Raw genomic sequence first — 12,864 nt, forward strand, 5'->3', positions numbered from 1 at the left:
TACATACCAAGTAAGGCTGCGCACTGAGTGTGGCTACATACCAAGTAAGGCTGCGCACTGAGTGTGGCTACATACCAAGTAAGGCTGCGCACTGAGTGTGGCTACATACCAAGTAAGGCTGCGCACTGAGTGTGGCTACATACCAAGTAAGGCTGCGTACTGAGTGTGGCTACATACCAAGTAAGGCTGCGCACTGAGTGTGGCTACATACCAAATAAGGCTGTGCACTGAGTGTGGCTACATACCAAGTAAGGCTGCACACTGAGTGTGGCTACATACCAAGTAAGGCTGTGCACTGAGTGTGGCTACATACCAAGTAAGGCTGTGCACTGAGTAACCCTGGGTACACAACCATGATCAGCGAGAGCGTCAAAGTAACCGGAAGTTGTTCGTTCTCTATGGGAAAGCGCGTCCACAGGTGGCGAGTAGCCATGCGTCGCATTGCGATTTGGCCAGCAAGAGGGTCATAATGAAGTTGTAGCCTAGTCAACTTTATGATAATGAGCTCTGATGCTTGCAACCAATTGGAATGTAGGGATGCTCCACTTTCACAGAACACAAGCATGTAAACTTTTGTTCAGACAAAACAGTTCCCAAGCACCGTCAGGGTAAAAACCATGAGAGAATTCATCTCCACACGGTATTTTATCCTCTAGACATGACATACCCATGTTTGGGCGACATGAACCTATGCATTGAAAAGAACTCATGTAGACATGCATTTTTATATTGCGTCAACATGGTAAAAATGTACGTGTTAGAAAGGTCTTGCATGCTGAGGTATACTCAGGTATACATACTTTTCTGTTCAAGGATAAATACTATCACTCGTGGCCATAAGTGGAAATCAGTGGGAGAGCATTTTAAAATGAATTTGAGAAAACACTTCTTTACACAGCGTGTAGTTACAGTATGAAATTGTCTTCCTGTTCATGTAGCACAAGCTAAAACCCTGGGTTCCTTTAAATCAGAGCTAGAGAATATTTAAACAACTCTGAGCTATTAGTTAAGGTCTCCCCAAACGAGCTTGATGGGCCGAATGGCCTCCTCTCATTTGTAAATTTCTCCTGTTCTTGTGTTTCTGTCTGTAGTGCATTGTCTTGGTTGCTGTATTGTAATATTTGGGCTTTTAAGCATAGCCACTGAAATGAAAATTTTGTGAAAATATCAACGAAGAGGTTTATTGTTTTGTCTGATGCACTGAACATGTCTGACTTGGAGCAAGTGAAGTAAAAGGAGCAAAGTAGCACATAATTAGCAAAGAGTTCTGGACCCGGACAACCCAAAATAACACAGCATAAACAAGACTGTTATAAGATTCCATTAACATCCATTATCGATGCTATCGGACGCACATTCTTACAGGCTTTAATTTTACTTTTATTTGTATTTTACCGGCATGTTTCATTGAAGCGTGTTTGATACAGAGACCAAAACTTATTATTGGTGATCAAGATGAGTTGGTGAAGTGTGTAATATTTTTATGGACAAGGGAAATTGCATACTATTTTGGTGCCACAGAATACAAAATAATGGAATCGTTAATAACGTTATTTATTTAAAGCAATAGTGTTTGTTTTAACATGATTACATGTGTATTGACAAATTATATCCTATCGGCAGACAATACAAAAATAAGCTACAAAACTGTTTGCTCTGCGGGCCGCTTTAATAATTTTGCGACACCTGGCATTGCGAGAGTCTCCGCCCACTCCGTCTATGTCACAGAGCATCCAGAGCGTTTGCTAGTGTCGCGGACAGTGTGAATGTACGGTAAGGTTACCTACCAAGTAACACTACACACCGAGTAAGGTTGCGCATTAAAAATATACACTAGGCTACATATATATGACTAGTAAGGCTACATAGTATCCAGTAATTCTTTGCTTTGATATTACTTAAGGATTAACTATTTTTATGTCTATTTTTATGTCCATAACACACCCAACATTTCTTGTGCTTTCCATGACAGTTATTCTTAGCAGATACTGCATTTGCGTTTGCGCAGCATTATTCCTTATTTTCATGGCCAGATGATTGAAGAGGTTTTTAAAAAAACACGTCTTGAAGTTCCACTGCCTGCAGTCCCAGCAAGTGCCACACCTGGTCACACTGTGAGAGATACATTTGGGTAGATCTGAGGCAGAGTTGCTCCCCTTCTCCCTTTCTCTATGGCCATTTCTGCAGGCAGTACCTTCGCTGTACAGTCAGCTTGACGACCGTTCCTAGGAGCACACTGAGCCTTAAGAGGCACCCTAAGAGGGAATGTGTGTGTACATGTGTGTGTGAACTGGAGCCCCAGGACTCCCTTTCAGTGGGGTGATGCGCACCGTGACGCCCTTTCAATGGGGTGATGCTCACCGTGACGCCCTTTCAGTGGGGTGATGCTCACCGTGACGCCCTTTCAGTGGGGTGATGCTCACCGTGACGCTCAGTCAGTGGGGTTATGCTCACCGTGACGCCCTTTCAATGGGGTGATGCTCACCGTGACGCCCTTTCAATGGGGTGATGCTCACTGTGACGCCCTTTCAGTGGGGTGATGCTCACCGTGACGCCCTTTCAGTCGGGTGATGCTCACAGTGACGCCCAGTCAGTGGGGTGATGCTCACTGTGACGCCCTTTCAGTGGGGTGATGCTCACAGTGACGCCCAGTCAGTGGGGTGATGCTCACAGTGACGCTGTGTCCTTATGCAGATGGAAGTGAGCCCGCTGGAGAACGCCATCGAGGTGATTGAGAACAAGAACTTGCAGTTGCGGACCCTGATCACGCAGTGTCAGGCGAGACAAATGCACAACATCAACCCGCTCACCATGTGCCTGAACGGGGTGATCGACGCCGCTGTCAACGGGGGCCTGACACGCTACCAGGAGGTAAGGCCTCTGCTACCCTCCGCAATGGTGAGATACCCTGGCAGACTTAGGGGGCTCAGCACGTTTTATGATTTCAGGGGCCCAGTCAGCAAATCCCCAATCTTAAGTCAATAAAATCAACAGGGGCAGGGCTGTCCTGAGAAATGTACAGAGGGGCCCCGATTACTATAGAGTCATGCAGGTGGTATTGTGCAGAATATTTTGCATGCAAGACTTTGATATGAGATGTGAAAACAGCCCAAAGTGAGTCCTGCATGTAGTCCCACCCCCCTATCCTGAAGGGGACTGACGCCATCAGTCTGACGTTTCCACCGTCGCATCGGGCCCTGATGGGGGAGCTTCCATATCAATTTGCTGGGTCCTATTCCTTAGGAACTGCAAATGAGCCTGAAATGTCATTTTATCCTGTAGCGAGTCTGACACGTCATTGCTTGGAAATATTATAAGAGAAGCGTAAGTCAATTACGGTTTGTTATCTGATAGTATAAATGGCAGATATGCCCTTTGGACTGCTCTGCAGGGCCAGCCTGTGCTGCTAACATTTAGATTTATATGAGCAATTTTAGCTTCTCCCTCAGGCCGAGTCCAGTCCCATTCTTATTAGAGAAATCTTGTTATTCTCAGCTCCAGATTTCTTGTTATCTGTTGCTTTATTTCACACCAAGGATTTTTCCTCCGTTCCTGTATTCAAAACAGAAATTGTATTTATGAAATCCAAGTTGCATAGAATAATCCATTTTATGCTGCTTATGAATCATTGCTGTCTGGAATTCTGATTCATTTTCTTTTAAAATTATTCCACTTCTGAAATTATACCCATTCTTAAGAAAATAATAGTGCTTGCAATCTGCGCTGATTCTCTGCTGAGAAATCTCAGCAACATGTGGTAAGTAGCCTCAGAAAGGGGTCCTTTATGGTAATAATCCTCGCACTGCCCTGTAGCCTGCTTTCTCTGCACAGTGTTTTAATCTGTTTTGTCCTGGAGTGTTCATTGCCACATAATTACACAGGCAGATCCACGGTGATGATATTTTACGTCATCCTTACCATAGTATTATTAATGAAGTATTAAAGCTACACTTTCCACCAGGAGCTCAGTCTCGCTGCTCCTGTGTGAGGCGAAGGTTTTGTATCTAATTGTATTTGGCTCTCTTCATGTTCTCATGGAGAGGTATCATGGCTTAACACCCTGCTTCTTCTGCCCCCCCTGCCCCCGTGCATATGTTGCATTTTTTACTGCATTCGCTCCAAGTCTTTGGAGCTTGTCTTTGTTCCCTGAGAAGCTGCAGTCCCGGCTCTCAGACTCCTTTACATGCTATTCTTATGGGATGGACAGGGTATTTTTTTAGGCAGCTTGTTGTTTCCACCAGGCGTTTAGGTAACTCTTCACTCAAAGGACTTGCGTGATGCTATGTGCTGCGCTGAAATATGCAGCCGTAATGAAACGTTACAGCAGACAGACAGATTAATTATTTAGAGAGGAAGGTTAGGCTCAAGGATCAGGAGACTCAGGTAGATTGTACCCAGATATTGTGCTATTCTATATGTACACATTTGTTAGACATGCAATGATGGTGCCATCTCTAAAGGGTTGTTACTTGAGGTCTGATGCAGTGTTTCTGTGAGTCACTGGGTGTGTGAGAGAGAGAAAAGAGAGGGAGAGAGAGGAAGACAGAAACAGACAAGGCTCTTGTTTCCCCTCAGGCTTTCTTTGTGAAGGACTATGTGGCGAGCCACCCAGAGGACTGTGAGAAGATCGGCCGTCTCCGCGAGCTCATGCTGGAGCAGGTGAGTGTGGAAGAGCAGCAGGTCCAGCTTTTATGCTTCCCTGATGGTTTAAACGTGGATGTAATTGAATATCTTTACCGAAACAATTCAGGTCAAGTACTTTGCTAAGGTGTGCAATAGAGGCTCCTCTTCTGTTTCGATTCTGTATCCACAACCTTAACACGACTGGCCCCTTGCACCATCTGCAGTGTGTGATGAGCGTGTGCCACGGTGAGACTGTGTGTGTACGTCTAGCAAGAATGTTTCACCCTTAGGCACACATCCTGGGGTACGGCCTGGCTGTGCATGAGAAGTTTGTGCCACAGGACATGAGGCCTCTGCACAAGAAGCTGGTTGACCAGTTTCATCTCATGAAGTCCAGTCTGGGAATACAAGTGAGTCTTAAGAATGACATACATTCGTGCCGGAGGTATTCTGATGGTAGTGCTTACACAAATGATTGTGATGAAGACTGTAGTGAGGGGGAGGATGATGCTAGTGAAGGTGCTGATGGTGAGGACAGTGATGACTATGATGACGATGATGATGTAAGGAGGTTAGAGTGTTGAGGTTACGGTGATGAAGTTACGGTGAGGATGTTGATGCTAAAGATTCTGGTGGTTCATGGTGGCAAGGGGGATAAGAATGGTGACTGACATTGCCATTTTTCCAGGATTGTCCACCCTACCTGCCTTTTGCCAATGGAAGCCCGCGTACCTACATGGGCTCAATGGTCAATGCCGTGAGCCCTGATGGTGGGCGGGGAGTGATGAGACGTGGGTAAGGGCAGTCTCCACCTCATCTACCTTCGCCCTGCTCTCAGTGCGTGACACTGTCATGTGACTGATTTCGCCTTCCATTCTTTAGTACCTGTGACTAACTGTAAATACATGGCTACAGTATATGTCTTATTTATATAGCTGACATGTAACACATAACAAATGTCAAACATGGGAGGATGAGTGAACCGATGTTAAAAACACCAACAGAAATGTAGTTATGCTTTCAGTGCGCGGCTCAGTGGATTAGTAAACTGTTATAGGAAAGTTGCCAGTTCAAATCCCAGGGTCAGCAGAATGATGTCACCTTGAACAAGGCCTTTAATCTCCAATTGCTCCAGGGACTGTCTGACCCTGCTGTCTCAAAAAATGAATGTTACTTTGGAAAGTAATGGAGAGAGCTGAGGGTAACGGAGAGCTGAGAGTAAGGGAGCTAAGAGTAATAGAGAGAGCTGTGAGTAACAGAGAGCTGTGAGTAACAGAGAGCTGAGAGTAATGGAGAGAGCTGAGAGTAATGGAGAGAGCTGAGAGTAATGGAGAGAGCTGAGAGTAATGGAGAGAGCTGAGAGTAACGGAGAAAGCTGAGAGTAACGGAGAGCTGAGAATAAGGGAGCTAAGAGTAACAGAGAGAGCTGTGAGTAACAGAGAGCTGAGGGTAAAGGAGAGCTGAGGGTAAAGGAGAGCTGAGAGTAAGGGAGCTAAGAGTAATAGAGAGCTGTGAGTAACAGAGAGCTGTGAGTAACAGAGAGCTGTGAGTAACAGAGAGCTGTGAGTAACAGAGAGCTTTGAGTAACAGATAGCTGAGAGTAATGGAGAGAGCTTAGAGTAACGGAGAGCTGAGAGTAATGGAGCTAAGAGTAATGGAGAGAGCTGAGAGTAACAGAGAGAGCTGAGGGTAACGGAGAGCTGAGAGTAAGGGAGAGAGCTGAGGGTAACGGAGAGAGCTGAGGGTAATGGAGAGCTGAGAGTAAGGGAGCTAAGAGTAATAGAAAGAGCTGAGAGTAACGGAGAGAGCTGAGGGTAACGAAGAGAGCTGAGGGTAACAGAGAGAGCTGAGGGTAACGGAGAGCTGAGAGTAAGGGAGAGAGCTGAGGGTAATGGAGAGCTGAGAGTAAGGGAGCTAAGAGTAATAGAGAGAGCTGAGAGTAACGGAGAGAGCTGAGGTATCGAAGAGAGCTGAGGGTATCGGAGAGAGCTGTGAGTGTCAGAGAGAGCTGTGAGTGTCAGAGAGAGCTGTGAGTAACGGAGAGAGCTGTGAGTAACGGAGAGAGCTGAGGGTAACAGAGAGAGCTGAGGGTAACGGAGAGAGCTGAGGGTAACGGAGAGAGCTGAGGGTAATGGAGAGCTGAGAGTAAGGGAGCTAAAAGTAATAGAGAAAGCTGAGAGTAACGGAGAGAGCTGAGGGTAACGGAGAGAGCTGAGAGTATCGGAGAGAGCTGAGGTATCGGAGAGAGCTGAGGGTAACAGAGAGAGCTGAGGGTAACAGAGAGAGCTGAGGGTAACGGAGAGAGCTGAGGGTATCGGAGAGAGCTGAGGGTAACGGAGAGAGCTGAGGGTATCGGAGAGAGCTGAGGGTATCGGAGAGAGCTGAGGTATCGGAGAGAGCTGAGGTATCGGAGAGAGCTGTGAGTAACAGAGAAAGCTGAGGGTAACAGAGAGAGCTGAGGGTAACAGAGAGAGCTGAGGGTAACAGAGAGAGCTGAGGGTAACAGAGGGAGCTGAGGGTATCAGAGAGAGCTGTGAGTAACAGAGAGCTGAGAGTAATGGAGAGAGTTGAGAGTAACGAAGAGCTGAGAGTATGAAAGTGGCTTTCCTCACCTAAACGCCTGCTCTTCTCTTCGGTGCTCCCAGCCCCAGCACCCTCAGCTACCCGGCAGCGAACCGCTACTCCTCGTCCTCGCTGTCCTCCCAGGCCTCAAATGAAGTGAGCAACATTACGGGCCAGTCGGAGAGCTCGGACGAGGTCTTCAACATGCAGGTAGTGTTCCGTCAGGTGTGGGGCTGTTGTCACTGCTCTCAGATTGGAGTTAATGAAGGCCCAGCCTTGACTTCTCTGCAGGGATTCAGGACAGTCCTGCCCCCTCCAGTCATAGGGAGACCTTCCGCTTTGGCCGGATAGACTGGGCTTCTGTTTGAACAATATAAACCTCCAAAGGCTGCTTTACTTTTGAACTAATAATTCATATCGATTGAGGGAAGCTCGATTTATAACCCGCCGGGCTTCTAAAGCACTCTTCCACAGCCAAATACGATCTTCTGATGTTCTTAAGATGTTCTGTTGCGGTCCACAGCCCAGCCCGTCTACCTCAAGCCTGAGCTCCAATCATTCTGCCTCCCCCAACGTCAGCAGCTCCGCCCCCTCCAGCACCAGAGGTCAGTGCCCAGCCCTGCCCCACCCCGCCCATGGGCAGATTTACGGTACTGGTTAAATTAAAATGCTACTGGAACATAATAAGTTCAATAAAATTAAATTACATTGTAAAGTTATATTTAATAAATGTGGCTTGTGATAGTTATGTCAGTGTGTAATGATAATTTATTGTGAATTTCTCTGTAGTTATTTATCTGGATATGAATGACTGGATAGGCTCCCTCGCTTTTCCTTAACTCTCTGGCCTGTGGCCCCACTGCCAGTGGGAGCCACTTAGAGCCCCAAGGCTTGATGGTGGTGGGGGGGGGGGGGCAGTGGTGATGTGGTGACCTCTAAGCTGATATGCAGGCAGCTCAGCCTGTGCCTCTGAACTGTGACTGTAAAGAGAATATATGAAGACATTTACTCTCCCATCGGCAGAACCTTGTAACCCAGGGAGCCTCATAAACTGCCCTCTAACTGTAAAGTGCTTGTAGGAACGACAAAGACTCATTCCTAAATTGCCTGCATGAAAGGGGGTTTGGCCCAGGCAACAGGCATCCTGCAGTGTGCAAGTGCTTCCTGAATGTCCCCTGTGCCCTATCTTTGTGGCGTCCTGCTTCCTGAATGTCCCCTGTGCCCTGTCTTTGTGGCGTCCTGCTTCCTGAATGTCCCCTGTGCCCTGTCTTTGTGGCGTCCTGCTTCCTGAATGTCCCCTGTGCCCTGTCTTTGTGGCATTATACTTCCTGAATGTCCCCTGTGCCCTGTCTTTGTGGCATCCTGCTTCCTGAATGTCCCCTGTGCTCTGTCTTTGTGGCGTCCTGCTTCCTGAATGTCCCCTGTGCCCTGTCTTTGTGACATTATACTTCCTGAATGTCCCCTGTGCCCTGTCTTTGTGGCGTCCTGCTTCCTGAATGTCCCCTGTGCCCTGTCTTTGTGGCGTCCTGCTTCCTGAATGTCCCCTGTGCCCTGTCTTTGTGGCGTCCTGCTTCCTGAATGTCCCCTGTGCCCTGTCTTTGTGACATTATACTTCCTGAATGTCCCCTGTGCTCTGTCTTTGTGGCGTCCTGCTTCCTGAATGTCCCCTGTGCCCTGTCTTTGTGGCGTCCTGCTTCCTGAATGTCCCCTGTGCCCTGTCTTTGTGACATTATACTTCCTGAATGTCCCCTGTGCCCTGTCTTTGTGGCGTTATGCTTCCTGAATGTCCCCTGTGCCCTGTCTTTGTGACATTATACTTCCTGAATGTCCCCTGTGCCCTGTCTTTGTGGCATCCTACTTCCTGAATGTCCCCTGTGCCCTGTCTTTGTGGCATCCTACTTCCTGAATGTCCCCTGTGCCCCGTCTTTGTGGCGTCCTGCTTCCTGAATGTCCCCTGTGCCCTGTCTTTGTGACATTATACTTCCTGAATGTCCCCTGTGCCCTGTCTTTGTGGCGTCCTGCTTCCTGAATGTCCCCTGTGCCCTGTCTTTGTGGCGTTATGCTTCCTGAATGTCCCCTGTGCCCTGTCTTTGTGACATTATACTTCCTGAATGTCCCCTGTGCCCTGTCTTTGTGGCGTTATGCTTCCTGAATGTCCCCTGTGCCCTGTCTTTGTGGCGTCCTGCTTCCTGAATGTCCCCTGTGCCCTGTCTTTGTGGCGTTATGCTTCCTGAATGTCCCCTGTGCCCTGTCTTTGTGGCGTCCTGCTTCCTGAATGTCCCCTGTGCCCTGTCTTTGTGGCGTCCTGCTTCCTGAATGTCCCCTGTGCCCTGTCTTTGTGGCATCCTGCTTCCTGAATGTCCCCTGTGCCCTGTCTTTGTGGCGTTATGCTTCCTGAATGTCCCCTGTGCCCTGTCTTTGTGGCGTCCTGCTTCCTGAATGTCCCCTGTGCCCTGTCTTTGTGACATTATACTTCCTGAATGTCCCCTGTGCCCTGTCTTTGTGGCGTCCTGCTTCCTGAATGTCCCCTGTGCCCTGTCTTTGTGGCGTCCTGCTTCCTGAATGTCCCCTGTGCCCTGTCTTTGTGGCGTTATGCTTCCTGAATGTCCCCTGTGCCCTGTCTTTGTGGCGTCCTGCTTCCTGAATGTCCCCTGTGCCCTGTCTTTGTGGCGTCCTGCTTCCTGAATGTCCCCTGTGCCCTATCTTTGTGGCGTTACACCCTGTGTCACCGTATTCCCAATGCTTTCCAGGTTCACCGCTGTCATCTGAAATGAATAAGCATTCCAGAGAGAGTTCCTGCCTCTCACCCCGGGACAGACCCTGCAGCGCCATCTACTCCAACCCCCTGGATCCCACACAGGTATATGATCATATACAGCACCAAGCCCAAAGTTTGGACATGCCTCACCTAGTGTTGTATCACATGACCTGGTCACCTGACCTAAACACAGTTCCGATGGTTTCGGGGGAGTTTGACCAGAGAGTGAAGGAAAAACAGGCAACGAGTGCTCAGCATCTGTGGGACCTTCTACAGGATAGCTGTAAAAACATCTCAGGAGGCCATGTCATGAGACTGGCATAGGGGAGACAGTGGGGTCAGGCAGTCCCTGGAGGAATTGGGGTTAAGGGCCTTGCTCAAGGGCCCAATTGTGGGATCACTCACCGGTGACCATCAGAATCCCAAACCACAGAGCTGCCCCTCCCCCCCCCATCAAAGATAAGATAAGCCTTATTGATGGTGTTCCTGATAGCATGAAAAGCCAGTGCACTGATTCTCGTCCCCTCTAACAGAGGATACTGCCACACCCTATGGGAGATGTCATGTTGCCGCGCAGTGACCCCAGTCTCTCGGCACCAGACAAAGGTAAGGCGACACTAGCATTAATGCCAAAACCACGGTATTACCCCGGTCAGGGCTACAATAGTGACAGATAATCTGACACCTTCACATGTGAAAATGTATGATGAAGGCTTGACTGGTTAGAAGAGTGACATTGTCTCATTGGGGTCAGAGGATCTTAAAAGGAGATGGACAAGTTGTATAGAGAAATAACTCCCCAGTCCAAAAGGATCAATGCAGATATAGTAAAGAGCTGAACCACAGTTAGGTGTGGCTGGGTCATGTACAGCCGATTGTAAGAGCTGAGCCACAGTTAGGTGTGGCTGGGCCATGTACTGTACAGCCGATTGTAAAAGCTGAGCCACAGTTAGGTGTGGCTGGGCCATGTACAGCCGATTGTAAAAGCTGAGCCACAGTTAGGTGCGGCTGGGCCATGTACAGCCGATTGTAAGAGCTGAGCCACAGTTAGGTGTGGCTGGGCCATGTACAGCCGATTGTAAGAGCTGAGCCACAGTTAGGTGTGGCTGGGCCATGTACTGCCGATTTGTAAAAGCTGAGCCACAGTTATGTGTGGCTGGGCCATGTACAGCCAATTGTAAGAGCTGAACCACAGTTAGGTGTGGCTGGGCCATGAACTGTACAGCCGATTGTAAGAGCTGAGCCACAGTTAGGTGTGGCTGGGCCATGTACAGCCGATTGTAAGAGCTGAGCCACAGTTAGGTGTGGCTGGGTCATGTACAGCCGATTGTAAGAGCTGAGCCACAGTTAGGTGTGGCTGGGCCATGTACTGTACAGCCGATTGTAAAAGCTGAGCCACAGTTAGGTGTGGCTGGGCCATGTACAGCCGATTGTAAAAGCTGAGCCACAGTTAGGTGTGGCTGGGCCATGTACAGCCGATTGTAAGAGCTGAGCCACAGTTAGGTGTGGCTGGGCCATGTACAGCCGATTGTAAGAGCTGAGCCACAGTTAGGTGTGGCTGGGCCATGTACTGCCGATTTGTAAAAGCTGAGCCACAGTTATGTGTGGCTGGGCCATGTACAGCCAATTGTAAGAGCTGAACCACAGTTAGGTGTGGCTGGGCCATGTACTGTACAGCTGATTGTAAGAGCTGAACCACAGTTAGGTGTGGCTGGGTCATGTACAGCGGATTGTAAGAGCTGAGCCACAGTTAGGTGTGGCTGGACCATGTACAGCCGATTGTAAGAGCTGAGCCACAGTTAGGTGTGGCTGGGCCATGTACAGCCAATTGTAAGAGCTGAGCCACAGTTAGGTGTGGCTGGGCCATGAACTGTACAGCCGATTGTAAGAGCTGAACCACAGTTAGGTGTGGCTGGGCCATGAACTGTACAGCCGATTGTAAGAGCTGAGCCACAGTTAGGTGTGGCTGGGCCATGTACAGCCGGTTGTAAGAGCTGAGCCACAGTTAGGTGTGGCTGGGCCATGTACTGTACAGCCGATTGTAAGAGCTGGGCCACAGTTAGGTGTGGCTGGGCCATGTACAGCCGATTGTAAGAGCTGAACCACAGTTAGGTGTGGCTGGGCCATGTACAGCCGATTGTAAGAGCTGAGGCACAGTTAGGTGTGGCTGGGTCATGTACAGCCAATTGTAAGAGCTGAACCACAGTTAGGTGTGGCTGGGCCATGTACAGCCGATTGTAAGAGCTGATCCACAGTTAGGTGTGGCTGGGCCATGTACAGCCGATTGTAAGAGCTGAGGCACAGGTTGGTAGCTGTTTGTGACAGGAGATGGAGCAGTGGCCCCAGTTTAATTTTCCTCCCATTTGATTAAAGTCTTGGAAATAATCATCACTGCTCTGGCTTATTTTCACCCCAAAATTGGACGGAGTCTTGCTTTGATCATGCTGCTTTTATCTGCGTTGATTTCAGTGTGCCATTAAGAGATCCCTTCATGCTATGCTGAGCTCTTAAGGATGCTTAGCTTTTGGGGGGCTATTTATTTTTAAAGGCCAGATTCTCAGGCAAAAGAAAATCATAAAAAAACAAAACTAGCTGCACTGAAGAAAGTCAGGTTCAAGCTTTGGTCTTTGATCTTTGGAACATTAAAGAGTTTGGTGGAGGATCAGCTCCGAAACAGGAAAGGAAGAAGACAGATTGTGTTTGCTTAGAGGTTTTTATGGTGGTGTATGTTGAAGAGGACATGAAGTGGAAACAGTGCGTTTCCCTGCGGTGAGGTATCATGTTTGCAGGAATATACAGAATTAATGAGTTTTTTTCTTTATCTTTGTAAATGTGTTTACAGTCATAAAATTCATATTACTTTGTTATAGTCAGATGTATAATGTTACTTTTATGAACTGCTGCTCAGATATGGAGAAAAT

At 48.2% G+C, this 12,864-nt stretch overlaps 1 protein-coding gene and 1 long non-coding RNA gene across 6 annotated transcripts in view; both read left to right on the plus strand.

Annotated features, from left to right (window-relative positions):
• LOC125714467 (dedicator of cytokinesis protein 4-like) overlaps window positions 1–12,864 on the plus strand; it is a 99,330-nt gene that overhangs the window by 75,708 nt on the left and 10,758 nt on the right. For all 3 annotated transcript variants that reach the window (XR_007383788.1, XM_048985151.1, XM_048985233.1), the window contains 8 exons: window positions 2,695–2,871; window positions 4,576–4,659; window positions 4,914–5,033; window positions 5,312–5,418; window positions 7,269–7,395; window positions 7,709–7,790; window positions 9,936–10,045; window positions 10,477–10,549. Coding sequence is in view for 2 of the 3 variants with exons in the window: in XM_048985151.1 (XP_048841108.1) it covers window positions 2,695–2,871; window positions 4,576–4,659; window positions 4,914–5,033; window positions 5,312–5,418; window positions 7,269–7,395; window positions 7,709–7,790; window positions 9,936–10,045; window positions 10,477–10,549 (880 nt within the window). In the remaining variant the exon portion in view is untranslated. The remainder of the gene's footprint in view (window positions 1–2,694; window positions 2,872–4,575; window positions 4,660–4,913; window positions 5,034–5,311; window positions 5,419–7,268; window positions 7,396–7,708; window positions 7,791–9,935; window positions 10,046–10,476; window positions 10,550–12,864) is intronic.
• On the plus strand, window positions 10,560–12,863 carry LOC125714822 (uncharacterized). 3 transcript variants are annotated; one of them, XR_007383875.1, is made up of 4 exons: window positions 10,560–10,945; window positions 11,197–11,495; window positions 11,747–11,795; window positions 11,850–12,863. It is a non-coding gene; the product is annotated as an uncharacterized LOC125714822 (long non-coding RNA). The 3 variants fall into 3 exon arrangements; XR_007383867.1 differs by having other exon boundaries at window positions 11,747–12,863; XR_007383870.1 differs by having other exon boundaries at window positions 11,197–11,446; window positions 11,747–12,863.

Source organism: Brienomyrus brachyistius, chromosome 1 (genome assembly GCF_023856365.1).
Source record: "Brienomyrus brachyistius isolate T26 chromosome 1, BBRACH_0.4, whole genome shotgun sequence".
NCBI lineage: Eukaryota > Metazoa > Chordata > Actinopteri > Osteoglossiformes > Mormyridae > Brienomyrus > Brienomyrus brachyistius.